Here is a 14402-nt window from a genome sequence, read left to right on the forward strand (position 1 = left end):
AAATAAAGCAAATGTGGATACAGATAAACAACATGACATATAAATGCAACACAAATGCATGGCATAGCAAAATATGATGATAATATGGTATAATGCATTACTAAGCATTTTAATTGAAGTGGAATATTTTCCCCGGATCCAAATATTATTCCTTTATTTGATCCAGTAGCAAAATATCAATGTTCATTATGATGGTGAGGTTTGTCATGCAAGCAAATAAGGCCGGGTTGCCTTGCAGTGTCCTCGTACATCCTCTGGTCTTTTATGTCATGAAAAATGGTCAAAAAGTTTCGTAGCATTTGGACTCTGTTTGTTACTGATTTTATTAAAAACCAAAAACAAACAAAAAATATCAAGGCACTGGGTTAATAGGTTAGTTTCCAAACATAATATAAAATAGTATAAAAATGCATATAAAACATTCAAGATTGATAATATAATAGCATGCAAAAATTAAAAATTATATACACATTGGAGACATATCACTCATCACTAGTGCAGAACCGGGCAATTGCACCGGTTCGTAAGGCCCTTTAGTGCCGGTTCGGTAACTGGCACTAAAGTGTGGGCACTAAAGGCCCCCCCTCTTTAGTACCGGTTCAGCACGAACCGGTGCTAAAGGGAAACCACGTGGCACGAGGCGCGCCATGGTCTGGGGGACCTTTAGTCCCGGTTGGTAAGGATTTTTTTATTTTTATTTTTGAAATAAAGCAAAAACAGCCCGCCTACTGGGCCGACACGGCCTGCATACGACTAGAAACCCAATCTCTAGTTGGGCCAGGATGCAGGCCCGTATGGCCCAGTAGGGCCCATAGGGCAGAAGACTTGCAATAGGCCCACAAAGGCCTGCTTAGAGAGGAGCTCGACACGGTAGCCGCGGCAGGGCTTATAAACCGGTGTGAGCTCCTCTCAACTAGCGAGGTGGGACTAAACATTGTACACTGCGGGTGGCAGCGCACCACCTTTAGTACCGGTTGGTGGCTCCAACCGGTACTAAAGACCCCTCCCCCTTTTAGTACCGGTTGGAGCCACCAACCCATACTAAAGGCCACGACCTCTTTAGTGCCGGTTCGTGACATGAACCGGTACTAAAGGTTCGCCACGAACAGGTACTATTGAGCGCCGCCCGCCTGGCCGTTGGAACCGGCACTAATGCTCACATTAGTGCCGGTTCAATTACAAACGGGACTAATGAGTTTCACATTAGACCCTTTTTCTACTAGTGCATGGAGGCAACCTCGAGTTTCTTCCAGCGGTGAGTGCTGACAAGATCTTTCAGATGACGAGGCGTCGGAGCGCATGAGGTACAAATGCGCGCATCGTACATTGACCAATTGAAGGAAGGAGACGGTTCAGGAGTAGAGGGTCAAGAACAGTTGCGGAAGGCCAGATCGAATGGTTCGAGTGAGTCGCATCTATCGGCCCACAGGCGACTGGCCGAAATATTGGGCTGGCCGGCCGGCGCCTAACGCCGGCCTTACCAATATGTCATTTATGTCTTAATTAGAAGAACACCCGTGCGTTGCAACGGGACCACATTAACTTTAAAAGTTCAATATTAATATTCTCATATATATCAAGTGACATTGGCGATCTTTTTTATCATCAATTCCTCACACACACTCTCTGCCTCCCTCTTCCTCACTCTCTCCCCCTCTCCCTCTCTCTCTCTCTCTCTCTCTCTCTCTCTCTAACACACACATATCCATCTTATTGGGTACGGGACCATAATCCATCTATTTCACACACACAAGCTAGTACATAACAATATGGATTATGTGTATTATATTTGCCACCACAACTGAGGGAATTAATTTCATGTAAATCGGCCAGCCACAGCTCCAAGAATACGCGGAGGAGGTGGCCCGGGTCGGCGTCGGCGCCGTCCGGCACGGGCCACGGGCCCGCTTCCAAGCGCGTCTGCGCGTCGGCCACCCACGCCGTGTCCTTTGAGTGCCACTTCCACCGCACCAACTCACAGGGTCACGGCCATGGCCAGGGCCAGGGAAGCCGCCCTTCTTTGCCCCCTTCACCGGCCGCGGCCAACGCGGTGCCGTGGCACCCGGCCTCGCCGTCCTCGTCCTCCAGCACCGTCGCGACCCAGTGACGCAGCCCAAGCATCAACCTCGACAATCAAGAACACTCCACAACGTAGAGGGAAGGAAAGATCATATACATGTCATAAGAAAGGGAGTTTATTTACTGCTCCCTCGATGTATTGTTTCCTTTGTTTGGAGATTGATTACCATCCGTGAGTTAAGGTAAGGTTTACGTGATTGAGCGATTTTGTGAAAATCAATTATTTGTTTTCTAATTAATGTAACTGAGTGATTTAAGGTAAGGTTAATTAATTTAGATTTGATCTTTAGAGATTGTTCGTGATTGATTCTACATTACTAAATAACTTGCGCCAGTATGAAAAGTTCTGATCTGTTTAGATTTCTTTCGTTGTGTGAGAGGGTGACGTGAAAATAAACCGATGAAGTGAGGGGAGGGAACGAAAAAAATCTATGAAAAAAAACCAGCGAAGGTGGGAGGAGGTACCAAAAAAAACCATGGAAGGTGGGAGGAGACTACCAACTGTTTCATTAGGAGTAGAAATTATTAGAGATTAGAGATTATTTGTTTCCTGAAAATCTATTATTTGTTTCCTAAAGCAAATTGCATTAATGAGAGAGATTTAGTAGATTTGGTTAAGGTAGAAAAGAATCTATTATTTGTTTGCTAAAGCAAATTGCATTAATGGGAGGGATCCGTTGATTTGGCTAAGGTAGGAAAGAATCTATTATTTGTTTGCTAAAGCAAATTGCATTAATAGAAAAGATCCGTTGATTTGGCTAAGGTAGAAAAGAATCCATTATTTGTTTCCTAAAGAAAATTGCATTAATGAGAGAGATTTGTTGATTTGGCTATGGTAGGCGGTTTTTGCGGTTCGTGGCGGCTTAGTGTGAGGTGGGACGAGGTACCAAAAAAAACCATGGGAGGTGGGACGAAAAAAACCTGGGAGGTGGGAGTTGTCCCTGGTTAACCTACGAAATTTCGTAGATTTTTTTAGGACGAAAAAAAACCGTGGAAGGTGGGACTAAAAAAAACCTGGAAGCGAGACTACCAACTGCTCCCTTAGGAATAGAGATTTTTCTTATGTGTAGGAAGAAAAATAGAGCAATGTTGGATACACCATTGATAGGTAATTGAATTGCAGGTAGAAAGTATACCAATAATTTTACATATACATTTTGACCGAAGAAAATTATGCTTCCAAAAGGGTGGAAATTTGTTTCCAACAACAATCACTTGTACTTCCAATGTGAACAAAATCTGAATCACGTGTGGCTACTACACATATGGTATCCTTCAACCCGGCCAAATGCAAGACCGCTGGAGCACAGCCGACGTAGCACGCATGAGAGCATCGCTACCATGCAGCCACATTGAAAAGGGACCTCATGAGTCTATAGCATGCAGCCCCAATTACAGGCTTCAACGAGCAGAGCACGACCATACCACTTCAAGCAGCAACTACAAAATGTCTGACGAGGAGTAGCAGAGGAAACGAAGGTCTGCACACCGGCGAAATTACAGTGCCACACCGGCCAGATTGTGGGGGCATGAAGCACACATGCACATGCTTAGCCATCAAGGCGACATGGTGTGTGCGTTCTTGCCGGAGGACTTGCTGGTCGAACGTAGATGCGGTGGTGCGATAAGAGCGAGGTTGAAGCGAGGAGGATCCAGATGGCAGGTGTGGCAGAGAGGGTGGCGAGGTAGTTGATTAGGGTTTGATGGTGGATGTGAGGATGATTCGGAGGGGTTATATAGTACAGCCAGGCGTTGTTGGATGCATGGCTCCAAAACGATTGGTGAGATGCTGGTCTGACGAAAGCCATGTATTAGACGTCTCATAGGAATAGTTTTCCTTTATATTTATAGCCTTACCATACCTGGATTGATTTATTGCCATATAATTACCATATTCGAAATTTCCTGAGTTATGACCTTACCATACCTGGATGGATTTATTACTATAATAATCATATTTGAGATTTCTGAGTTTATAGCCTTACCATACGTGGATTAATTGTGATTGATTACCATAAATACATTGGGTGTTGCCGGTTAGACGAGAAAAGAGGAAAACCGGTGAGAGGGTGGTGGTGGGAGGTGGGACGAAGAAAAACCAGACGAAAAAAAGCCAGACGAAAATAAATCGTGGAGACTATTCACCAACTCAGATTTCCTTCTCTTTCGCTGAACTCGGGAAATCCTTCCTGCATGTGACGCACGGCCTTAACTGCCCTGCAATCTCCATGATTATCTTCCCTACATACACTTGATTGTTTCCTTCTCATTTGTTAACAGATTGGCTAGCACCATTATATATCGGGAGCAAGAAAATCGCCCGAGATATCGCTCCGTTTTATTGAATTGATTGTGTCTGGTTACCTTAAGTTAATTGATTGCGTTTGAAAAGAATTGATTGTCATGCATGATTGCGTTTGGAAAGAATTGATTGTCATGCATGAATCGGGGACGTAAGGGGGGAAACGGAACCTGACTGCGTGCGGTGAATGGGGTGGGGTAGGGGTGGGGATGGTGTGATGAAAAAAACCGGTTGAAAAAAAACCATGGTAGGTGGGACGAAAAAAAACCATGGTAGGTGGGACGAAAAAAAACCTGGAAGCGAGACTACCAACTGCTTCATTAGGAATAGAGATATTTGAGGTTCAGTAGTCTACTATCATAAAAAAAGGCACGACCTATCCAAACATCTATCGTCTTCATTATTTTATTTTTTTTGGAACAAAATGGAGTATTTCTTTACGCAATTTACTTTGATTAGTCAATGTGTATGTGCAATGCACGTTAATTTGGAAGTATATTAAGTGTATGCGGATATTAAGTAGGATATTATTTGTGTGTTATTATGTGATTAACACTATTTGGCATGAAATTAACTACACGCTAAACGTGTTGTGCGCTCACCATTGAAGCAGTCTAGGTCATTGGACTAACATGATTTACTAGCCGAGATTAATTGGATCTGCACCTTTAGGTCTTTTTATATTAATATAGATGAACAGGAATGCAGAAATAAGTAAAAGATTTTTTTTTTCAATTTGCAAGAAAGTATGCTAGCAAACACAAGGGCACTTTCGTCTTCTCAATTATGGGCAAGTAACTCACTTTCGGGAAAATGATTTTCTTTCTTGATAGAGTTAATTCCATTTTTACCCCCAAAATTGACCATGTGACTGACATTACCCCCAAATTCAGAATCGATCACATTTTTACCTTTAATTTATAGATTCCTTCCACATTGTAGCATCAAATTCACCAAAGCGAATTTTAGGGGTATTTTGTGCTGACTAGACATGCCGCATAGATGTTTTTTTGTCTGTTTTTTTGAGCTAGAGTATCATTTTAGACCGTTTCTTTTTACACAAGAATTCTCCAATCTGGTCCTTTATTCTCCACGAACAGCAGCTCCCGCGAACAGCAGCAAGCTCCCCACAAACGGCAGCAAGGGGCCGGCCACGTACAAGAACTTGTTGGTGCCGCCCAGGAACTCAGCCAATTGCGCGTTCCGGACACTGGCTAGCAGGTCGTGTTCGTCGTGCAGAGCGAAGATGGCCGGGAACAGGACGGCGAGCACCCCACCCGGGCTGGCGCGCGGGTTTGGCCTCCAGAAACCTCCTCAGCGCGTCGTGAATGGCATAGTAGGCAAACCACCGCTCCTTGTTCGCGTCGATCTGCGCCGGGCAACCGGTGTTCCTCTGCAGCGGTGCGCCGCTGACCGCCGACCAGGTCTGTGAACTCGCGTCCGGGCTCAAGCTCTCGGGCGTCCGGGCTCTCGTGCGCACGCTGGGTGAAGCTCGCTCATCAGCTCATGGAGAGCTTCCTGTGCTTGTTTACGCAGACACGCACATGGGATTGTTGTGTGCGGGCACGCTGCTTGCATACGGCTAGCCGCAACTGCAATGGCCGCTGCTTGCGGCTTGCAGTTGCCGCCGACCACATAATTTACCTCTATATAATCACTAGCAATGTATTAGCTCACATGGCAAGCGAGGTTCGTGATTAGATACAGGTTAAGCTTCTTTTATTGATATACAGGTTAGGCTGATTTTTCTCGCAAAAAGAGAAGACAGTAGGACCCGATAACTTGCGTATAAATTGCATGGTAACTTCGATCGGGGTGAAACAATTATTGAAACATCCCCGGGTAATTTATGTGTAAACAACACAGTAATTTTTGCATGACAACCTGATAACTTAGGCACAAAACACCACGGCAACTTTGATCTAAAGGAACAAAGTTGTCAAAAATGTATCCCCGTAATTTTTGTATAAACATTATGGTAATAATGCATCATATACATGATAACTTAGGTACAAACACAATGATAAATTGGATCCCGAGGAAAAATTGTTGAAAAATATAACCTTAATAACATTTGCGTGCATATCATGGTAACAGAAGCATTGCATACCTAATACTTAGGTGAACCGGGAGAGGGGGGGGGAGGGATTTGTTGAAAAACACATTCTTGGTACTTTGTGTGCAAATAACATGGTATTATATACAAAATAAAGTTGATAACTCACTAAAAACCCTACAGTAATTTTTGACCCCGGGATAAAAGTTTGTTGAAAACATATCCTGATAACTTATGTGTACATAACATGGTAATATACATACAACCGAGCTGATAACTTACTTAATCCAGACGTGGTAACTTTTTGACCAAGGAAAAATATTGTTTAAAAATACCTCCCATTAACTCATGTGTAAGCATGATAATACAAGCACATGAGAGCTGATAACTCATATACACAAATCACGGTAATTTTTTGAATGAGTGAATGAAAATTGTTAGAAAAACATACCGATAACTTTTGTGCAACATGGCAATATACACAACAAAGCTGATAACTCATTGCAAACATCATAATCACCTTTTGACCCTGGGATAAAAGTTTGTTGAAAACATACTCTAGAAACTTTTGTGTAAATGACATGGTAACTTATGTATGACAGACGTGATAACTTACGTAGCCAGACATGGTAACTTTTGGTCCAAAAAAGTCATTGGAACATATCAACATGCGATCTAGTTTTGAAGATCTCATCGATACGATTTTTTTGGCGAAGGCGGTTTTTCAATCGGAGCGGCGGTTTGAACTACAAAACATTTTGAAGTTTGAGAAAAGAAAGAATCTAGGATGACATCAACTTTTCGTCCTTTAGTGCATATATGCATGTAATTAAAGGAAGAAGTGCACGTGAAAGGAAAATTAGTTATTCTAATGCATTTATGGAGTAAAATAAGCATCATTCTTGCCTATTGCTAAAATCCAAACGTTTGGTAGTTATAAAAGTCCATATATATATACACACACACAAGGCTCACCAATCCTTCTTTATTCCTTTTTGGTATTATGATAAAGGGTTTTCCCCCACTCGTTGGGGCCGCAACACAAATAAGCCTAAAGAAAAGAGAGAGAAAAAGAAAGAGAAAGAAATGCCAACAACGGCAGATCAACAAAACGAAGATGGCCGACAACCGCTGCACCCACCAAAGAATTAGTACCTCGACGCACCCAGCACTCTGAAGCGCCGCGTGCCAGGCAACACCTTCAAGAAGGAGGCGACGACGACACCGCTATTGCCCGGACTAGTCCTAGGGTTTCCCTCGGTATGCGAGGGGGGAGCGGGGAAGGGAGTACCCGACGCCTTTCAGGAAGGTACAGCGACACCCGCAGGCGTCGCCGTGTCGGGGCCGGACGAGCCGCTAGAGATTTCTCCCGACCCAAACCCCCGCCATCGCCCCAGACGATCCAAAGTGCACTGCCCAACACACGGCCCGCCAAAATGTGCCACCACGGTCACCGAACCAACTCCGCCGTCTCCCTGAGGCCATCGACATGAGACCTTAAGGGTGGGAGAAGAGATAGTGGGCATGGGGCATTCGCAACACAGTCGATGTGAGGGAACATCCATCACCGCCGTCGCGGAGCCGACCGGACGCACCGACAAGGGGCCTGCCAGGCGTCGCGGCCTGACCGAACCCAAAGGGTCTGGACAACCCCTTTGTCGCGCCCCAGCTCACGGGCCGACGAAGCCGCCACCGCCCACAGACCACCGCCTCCTCGCCACCAACACCTGGGAGGAGCGTCACTGTGCACCGAGCCACCGGCCCGCCCCAGCCAAGAAGGAGCCCGAAAGGGACCAGATCTGGGCCGTGCGGGCGCTGCCGGCCACCAGCACCGCCACGCCGCCCCGCGACCAACGGCCACGCCACCGCACCAAGGACCCCGAAGCCCGCGGGAGTCCCGCCGCCAAGCCACACCGCCGCTGCCAAGCTACACTGCCGCCATCGGGAGGCCCTTGCGCCTCCCCATGCACGCACGGGGAGAGAACGGCCCGCCGGCGCCGGCGCCGTGCGGGCAGGGGCCGGCGGACCACACCGGCGGTGGCGAGGGAAGAAGGCCGGGAGGTGGGAGCGAAGGAGAGGAACCAGATGTCCGCCCGTCGCCCGCGGGGGAAGGGGGAGCGGACGTGGGGCGCGGGGGAGAAGAGGGGCGGGGGAGGGGGGGAAGGGAGGCGGAGCGGGACGCTCGCGGCCGTCGGCGGCGGCGGCATGGGGAGCGGGGAGGAACCCTAGGGAGGAGCGCGGGAGCGGAGAGAAGTCAGCTAGCTAGCTTCAGCTGCGGGGGATTTGATCCTTCCTTTTTGGTATTAGCCTTACCTCAATCCTAAACCCTAGCCGCCGTCGTTTCCGCATCGTGTCGGGACGGTCGATCTCCATGATCACCATCTAAGGCCACGTCGCTTATACCTAGGGTTCGTCCACAGGTCTTGTTGATCTTACTGTTGCCGCCCGTCGACCCTTCCCGCACCTCTACTTCGACATCTGCATCGACTTCATCTGCACATCGTCGTCCGCTTGGTGGTTGTCCTGGTCTGCATCGAGTTGGATTTGTTGCTGCACCGTGCGCCATGCTGCGAAGTGTTCCTGTACTGGTGTGGCTGGCCGTCGTCCGGCGCGGAATGGCCTGAGCCCAGGGCCACAGACGCGCCTCGCGGGGACGTGGATGGCTGCACGCGCGCCTACGCGGGCGGCCGCTCGCGTTGGGCCACCAGGTCAAGCCGATGGATGCACCACATATGGCTTGGATCACACACGTGTGCATGTCTTAGGACTTAGGCTGCTCAGTGATCGCATTTGCGTCTCACGCGGGTGTTTGTGCTCACATACCTATTCTAGCATGGATCTGCTTCCTGCACATGTCTCCTGCCACCTTCTCAGGATTTGATGAAGATCGTCTCCTAGGAAAGTGCTCAGCAATGGGCTACTGCTACATCGTTTCATCGGCTGTAGTGCCGCGTCCCCCGGTCCGCCACTACCCCGTGGCCATCCCCATGGCTGCACCGACACTCTTGCAGCCGCTGCGTCGTTTCATCGGTTCGTAGCAAGCGTGACACGAGGTTTCTGTCGTCACCCCACGATTCTTCTTGCGGCTGCATCGATCCGTGCACTGCCGCTGCGTCGCCCCTTCGGGCCGTAGGGCCGTGGCCCGCGGTCCACCGTCGTCCCGAGGTCGTCTTCTTCATGCCGTCCCCATGGCTGCACCGACCCTCGCGTTGCCGCTGCGTCACCCCATCGGGCCATAGCGAGCGTGGCACGTGGTCCCTGCCACAAATCTGAGGTCTTCTCCGCCCTCGCCCCGACCCGCGCGTTGCTGGTGTGTCACCCCTTCGGGCCGTAGTGCCATGGCACGTGGTCAACTTCGCCGTGCACGCACGTCGACTTTTATATGGTATGCGTCATACCACCTCCCTAGGCACGGGAACGCCATTGTCCGCGCCGGTCTTCGTCACATTGTCGGGTTTTTCCTCGCGTACTTTGGGCACCGCCGCCGCGCTCCAAACCTAGCCGCCGACGCTTTTCGTTCGCGGCTCCACGATGACTTCCTCGACGCCGGCTACCTGGACTCGACATCGACCACGGTGTTTTTCGCACGGCTACCTCGACCACAGCTACAACACGCTATGCTCTCGGCTACCTCGACATCGGCAGAAAGGGCTACCGTCTTGATTGAGCAACCTCGTCGGTTTCTACTCCAGCCATAGCTTCCGTGATGCATCGACTGTTACGACTGTGGCGGGTATACGTCGGCTTGTCTTTGGATTCTTCTTCAGTCTCATCATCTGCGTCGTTACCATTGTGAGTACAGGGGGATGTTGAGTATCATGGTTATTTAGGAAACATCGGATAGCGTATGATTTATTCTACCTTTTCTTGTACTCCAAAAAGATCATGTATCATATATATGCCCATGAGGCTCGACAATAAAATCCAACGATGTCAGCAATCCCTCTCAATCCCTTCTAACAGTGCGCATAGGGCTGGCTGCTGCGCCTTCTTCTTCAGCTTCGGCCCACACGGTCGTTCGCAAGCACCACCCTAACCTATACGAGCCCATGTGCACTGTTGCTTCTGCTGTCGACGAGCAACGAGCACAAGTCGCCCGTCATCTCCTACACCGCCTCTCAGGTTGGGTGGGGAAGGACCAGATTGCTTTCTCATATGTGAGAGAAGGGTTTTTCTGTGAATCTCACGAGGACCAAAATGACAACCGAAAAAACCCGGAAGAAAAACCAGAAAAAACCGTCTACGTGGCCTGCCAAATGAGCACCTAATTGGAATAAACAGTAAAATTGAGGGTAAATTGTGTCACGTGGGGGAAAATGTAGAAAGAATCTTTAAATTATGTGTAAAACGTGACCCAAATGGATTTGGGGGTAATTTTTGTCGCTAGGGTCAATTTTGGGTGTAAACAATGGAATTAACTCTTCCTGATAAGTGTTCAAAGAAAGTGGCCGTTTAACTTTTCTAGCAGTAGAAATAGAATTTTCAAGGAAAATGATGCCGTCATCAGCATATTGAAAATTATACATCAGGAATCATATTAGGGCTCAATAATTCCTTAATCAAACTTCTATTTTAATTTTTTGCCGGAAAAATTTCTGATCTATTCATCAAGGTAGTACAAAGAACACTAGAAGTAAAAAAATTGCATCCAGGTCCGTGGATCACTAACAAAGGCTACAAGCACTGGAGCGAGCCGAAGACACGTCATTATCATCACCTCTCCCTGATTGGAGTTGTGCAAACCTTGTTGTAGTAGACAGTCGGAAAGTAGACATGCTAAGGCCCAATAGAACCAACGCACCACAACAACAAACGCCGCCGATGAAGAGAAACATAGATCGAAGAGATCCAACTGGAAGACACATGAAAACATACCGGATCCTAGTGGATCCATCAAAGACAAACGCCGACAGAATCCCTTGAGATCCGCCGGAGACAAACCTCCAAACGCCCTTCGATGGTGCTAGACACACCACCAAAATGGGGGCTAGACGGGGAGAACATTATTCCAACTTCAGATAGCCAACGCTGTCTCGTCTTTCTGAGCAGGACACAAACCCTAAACGGATTCAATAGAACAACTAAAAATGAAGCAAGAACCCTCCATCAGCAAGGACTGAGATCCACCGTGCCTCCATAATCCTAAGACAACGAGGGTCCAGGCAGATCGACGGTCGCCCCGCCGAGAGGCAGGGAAATCCTGGACGAGTCCCTCGTGTCAGGAGGAGCTGAAAGATATCAACAGCTTTCATTAACACAGCAGTAAGCTCATCCGCAATTAAGTTCAAAGAATAGGAGATAGAGGAAGAAGGGAACCTTTACTTGTCGCTTCCTTCGCATCATTTGTGGTACGGACTGAATTTTCATGTGGAGAATGAGTACGGCCATCGGTCATGCTCTGGTCCTCGAATGTGGGAGTGAGGGCTTCATTTTCCAGCTCCTTGAAGATAGGCAGTTTTCCTGACGTAAGTCTCCACTCATAATGTTCATTCACATGCTGCAAACAAAATAGAGCATTATTAGTTCACTGTTGCATCGTTCTTACACTCAAGGAAAATGGGAGATAATCCATGAATATCTAGGTTCAACCATTACATATCACTTGTCACTAAGGACGGGGGCCAAGCTCACCTGGGGAACGGCCTTCAAAACAAGGGCAGCGACGCATGTCATTCTACATTCTTCCAAGCAAGCTGTTGGATCACTTGAGTTGGTACGCTGCAGGAATGTTTTTTCGAAATCATCGAGAAGTTTCGGCAGGAATGTTTTTACGAAATCATCAAGAAGTTTTTGCCTCAGCTGGGAGATATAATCTGCGCGTACATACGATGGTATCAGATTAACTATCATAAAAAAGTGCAATTGTAGCTGATCAAACGAAGAAGAGATGACCTCTGAGTAAAAAAAATGTTAAACAGCGAATCACAGATTTTTTTTAGAGATCCAGATAGGTGGTTTGATGTGCAGTATACCCGTCAACAAAAAGGCCTGATAAGGAACTAGAGCTCAACACTAAGCGGACAACAAGAACCTGTCTGCTTACCTTCAATATGCTTACGCTGACTCTTGTGTGCTGCATCATCTTGACATGTATTTGTAGAAGCAGGCGGTTCTGAAGGCGTTATTTGCCCAAGAGGTTCTGGTGCAGACAACTTGTTCTTCGGGACCCTGCTAGAGCGAGACGGATCCATAGCTAATGTGGTTAACCTTAAGAGTTGATGTGTACAGGAGAGAGGGATAGCGGAGGGGCGTACGTATATATACCATACCAGTGGCCCAGCTTAGTAGGGGTGGGCGGCCGGCGGCAGTGGCCACTCCACTCCACCCATGCATCTGTTGCGTCGAACTTTGGACACATTTCTGAAGTACAAATATAACCGTTGCAACACTCATTATGTTCCTAGCAGGCTTGGAAAGTTGACTCGTTTATACCATAGCCTACTTGATCACCTTCAGATCTATTCATGACAACATGGCACGTGCGCTTTTACAAGCAAAAGAAACCATGGGTCTTAATTAAAGAACCCTATAATTCTACTTGGTATCGGGGTTGGAGCTTGTGATGAGTACTTGAAAGCAGGCGTGCCACAAGGTAATGATCTATGTGCTGAAACTTCAAGGCAGCTAAGCATCGTAGTCATCAAAACCTAGTATGTGTACGGATGGTAAAAATATTGTGTTACATTGCATTTGTTAGCAATATCGATGATCCGTGTACTCGAATTGAACCTTAAATATCGTGTCATATTTGAGGGCAGAGCTAGGCTTGCAATCTGGAAAAAACTATGTCGACCCATATGAATGTTTAACCCATCAAAATATAGTGCTCACTGATATCAAAAAAGTATTAGCGTGTAGTAGTTCAAATTGAGAATATATTAGTACTCGCTCGAACTCTTATGTTCTTACTAGAACTTCAATCACTTATATAACCTAATTCACTTTATATTGAATAAAAAGTGCTAAAGTTAAGTTAGAGATTTTTCAAAGCCCAAAATAACTAAAAGACTTTACGGGAACTTCTCCACATGTTTGTTGTTCGTTTACTTCAGTAGGATAGAATTAACTATACTGAAATCATGACAAAAAGCTGTCTGGGCTAATGGAATTCAAAACCAATGTACACTTAAATGGATCGTATTTTCTAATATAATCTCGATTGTCAATTTTTATATGGTGGTCATTGGTGTGCCATATTGTCTTCACTCTCCTCGGAGCTACACTTCATATTTCTTATGTGTAGGGAAGTTCTAAGGAACAATAGCCCGTTGACAAAGAACTTATCAACAATTTTTAAATTTGAGTCAATTAACAAGAAAAAGGGTACAGTCCCACAAAAAAAACACAAGAAAAAGGAAGTTAACCTCGTAAGTTAGACAAAGTTAGCATGTGCATGATCTGGACTTAAAACATAATGTCGTTTATTTTAGTAATAATAAAATGGAAGTAATTATGCTACGGATTCCTTGATTTTTCCATGCAGATGCACGATGTTTAAATGTGAGATCCAGCTGGACTTGGTTGAATGTGGATTGGCGAACAAGTCGGTGAATTTGAGCTGAACCGTATGAATTATTTAACACCTCAAATATTTCAAATTTCTGAATTTTAACATAACAGAGTGCAAATCTATCAGTGTTTTAATTATCTTTATTTATAATATTTCATAAATTCTTATTTGCTATTGTTTTTATTTTATTTTGGAGGTGGTGGGGGAGCTTCCCCCACCTGAATATATTTTTGAGAAAAGGCAAATGAACAGGGCGATACGGCTACTGAGCTCATCTGCTCCCTTGCGTGAACAGTATATTAAAAAAACTACATAAGTTCAAAAAATCTGAATTTTTTGGCGTGTGTGATGTCCGTTCCAAATTTGATGGTGTTTGGACATGTGAGTAGCTCTCGGCAAAAACAAAAAAAAAACAAAATTGAGATCTATGAGAAAGTTTATTGTTCACGCACTGT

At 46.3% G+C, this 14402-nt stretch overlaps 1 protein-coding gene across 1 annotated transcript; it reads right to left on the reverse strand.

The window, feature by feature from the left end:
- Positions 1-10985: 10985 nt before the first annotated feature.
- Positions 10986-12664, reverse strand: LOC119349375. Its single transcript, XM_037617400.1, has 4 exons — positions 12481-12664; positions 12069-12250; positions 11754-11934; positions 10986-11665 (listed from the first exon to the last, which is right to left on the reverse strand). The coding sequence occupies exons 1-4, from the start codon at positions 12626-12628 to the stop codon at positions 11580-11582; spliced, it is 597 nt and encodes a 198-aa protein (XP_037473297.1). The 5' UTR covers positions 12629-12664; the 3' UTR covers positions 10986-11579.
- Positions 12665-14402: the final 1738 nt, after the last annotated feature.

The sequence above is a fragment of the Triticum dicoccoides genome, chromosome 1A (genome assembly GCF_002162155.2).
Source record: "Triticum dicoccoides isolate Atlit2015 ecotype Zavitan chromosome 1A, WEW_v2.0, whole genome shotgun sequence".
In the NCBI taxonomy this organism is placed as follows: domain Eukaryota; kingdom Viridiplantae; phylum Streptophyta; class Magnoliopsida; order Poales; family Poaceae; genus Triticum; species Triticum dicoccoides.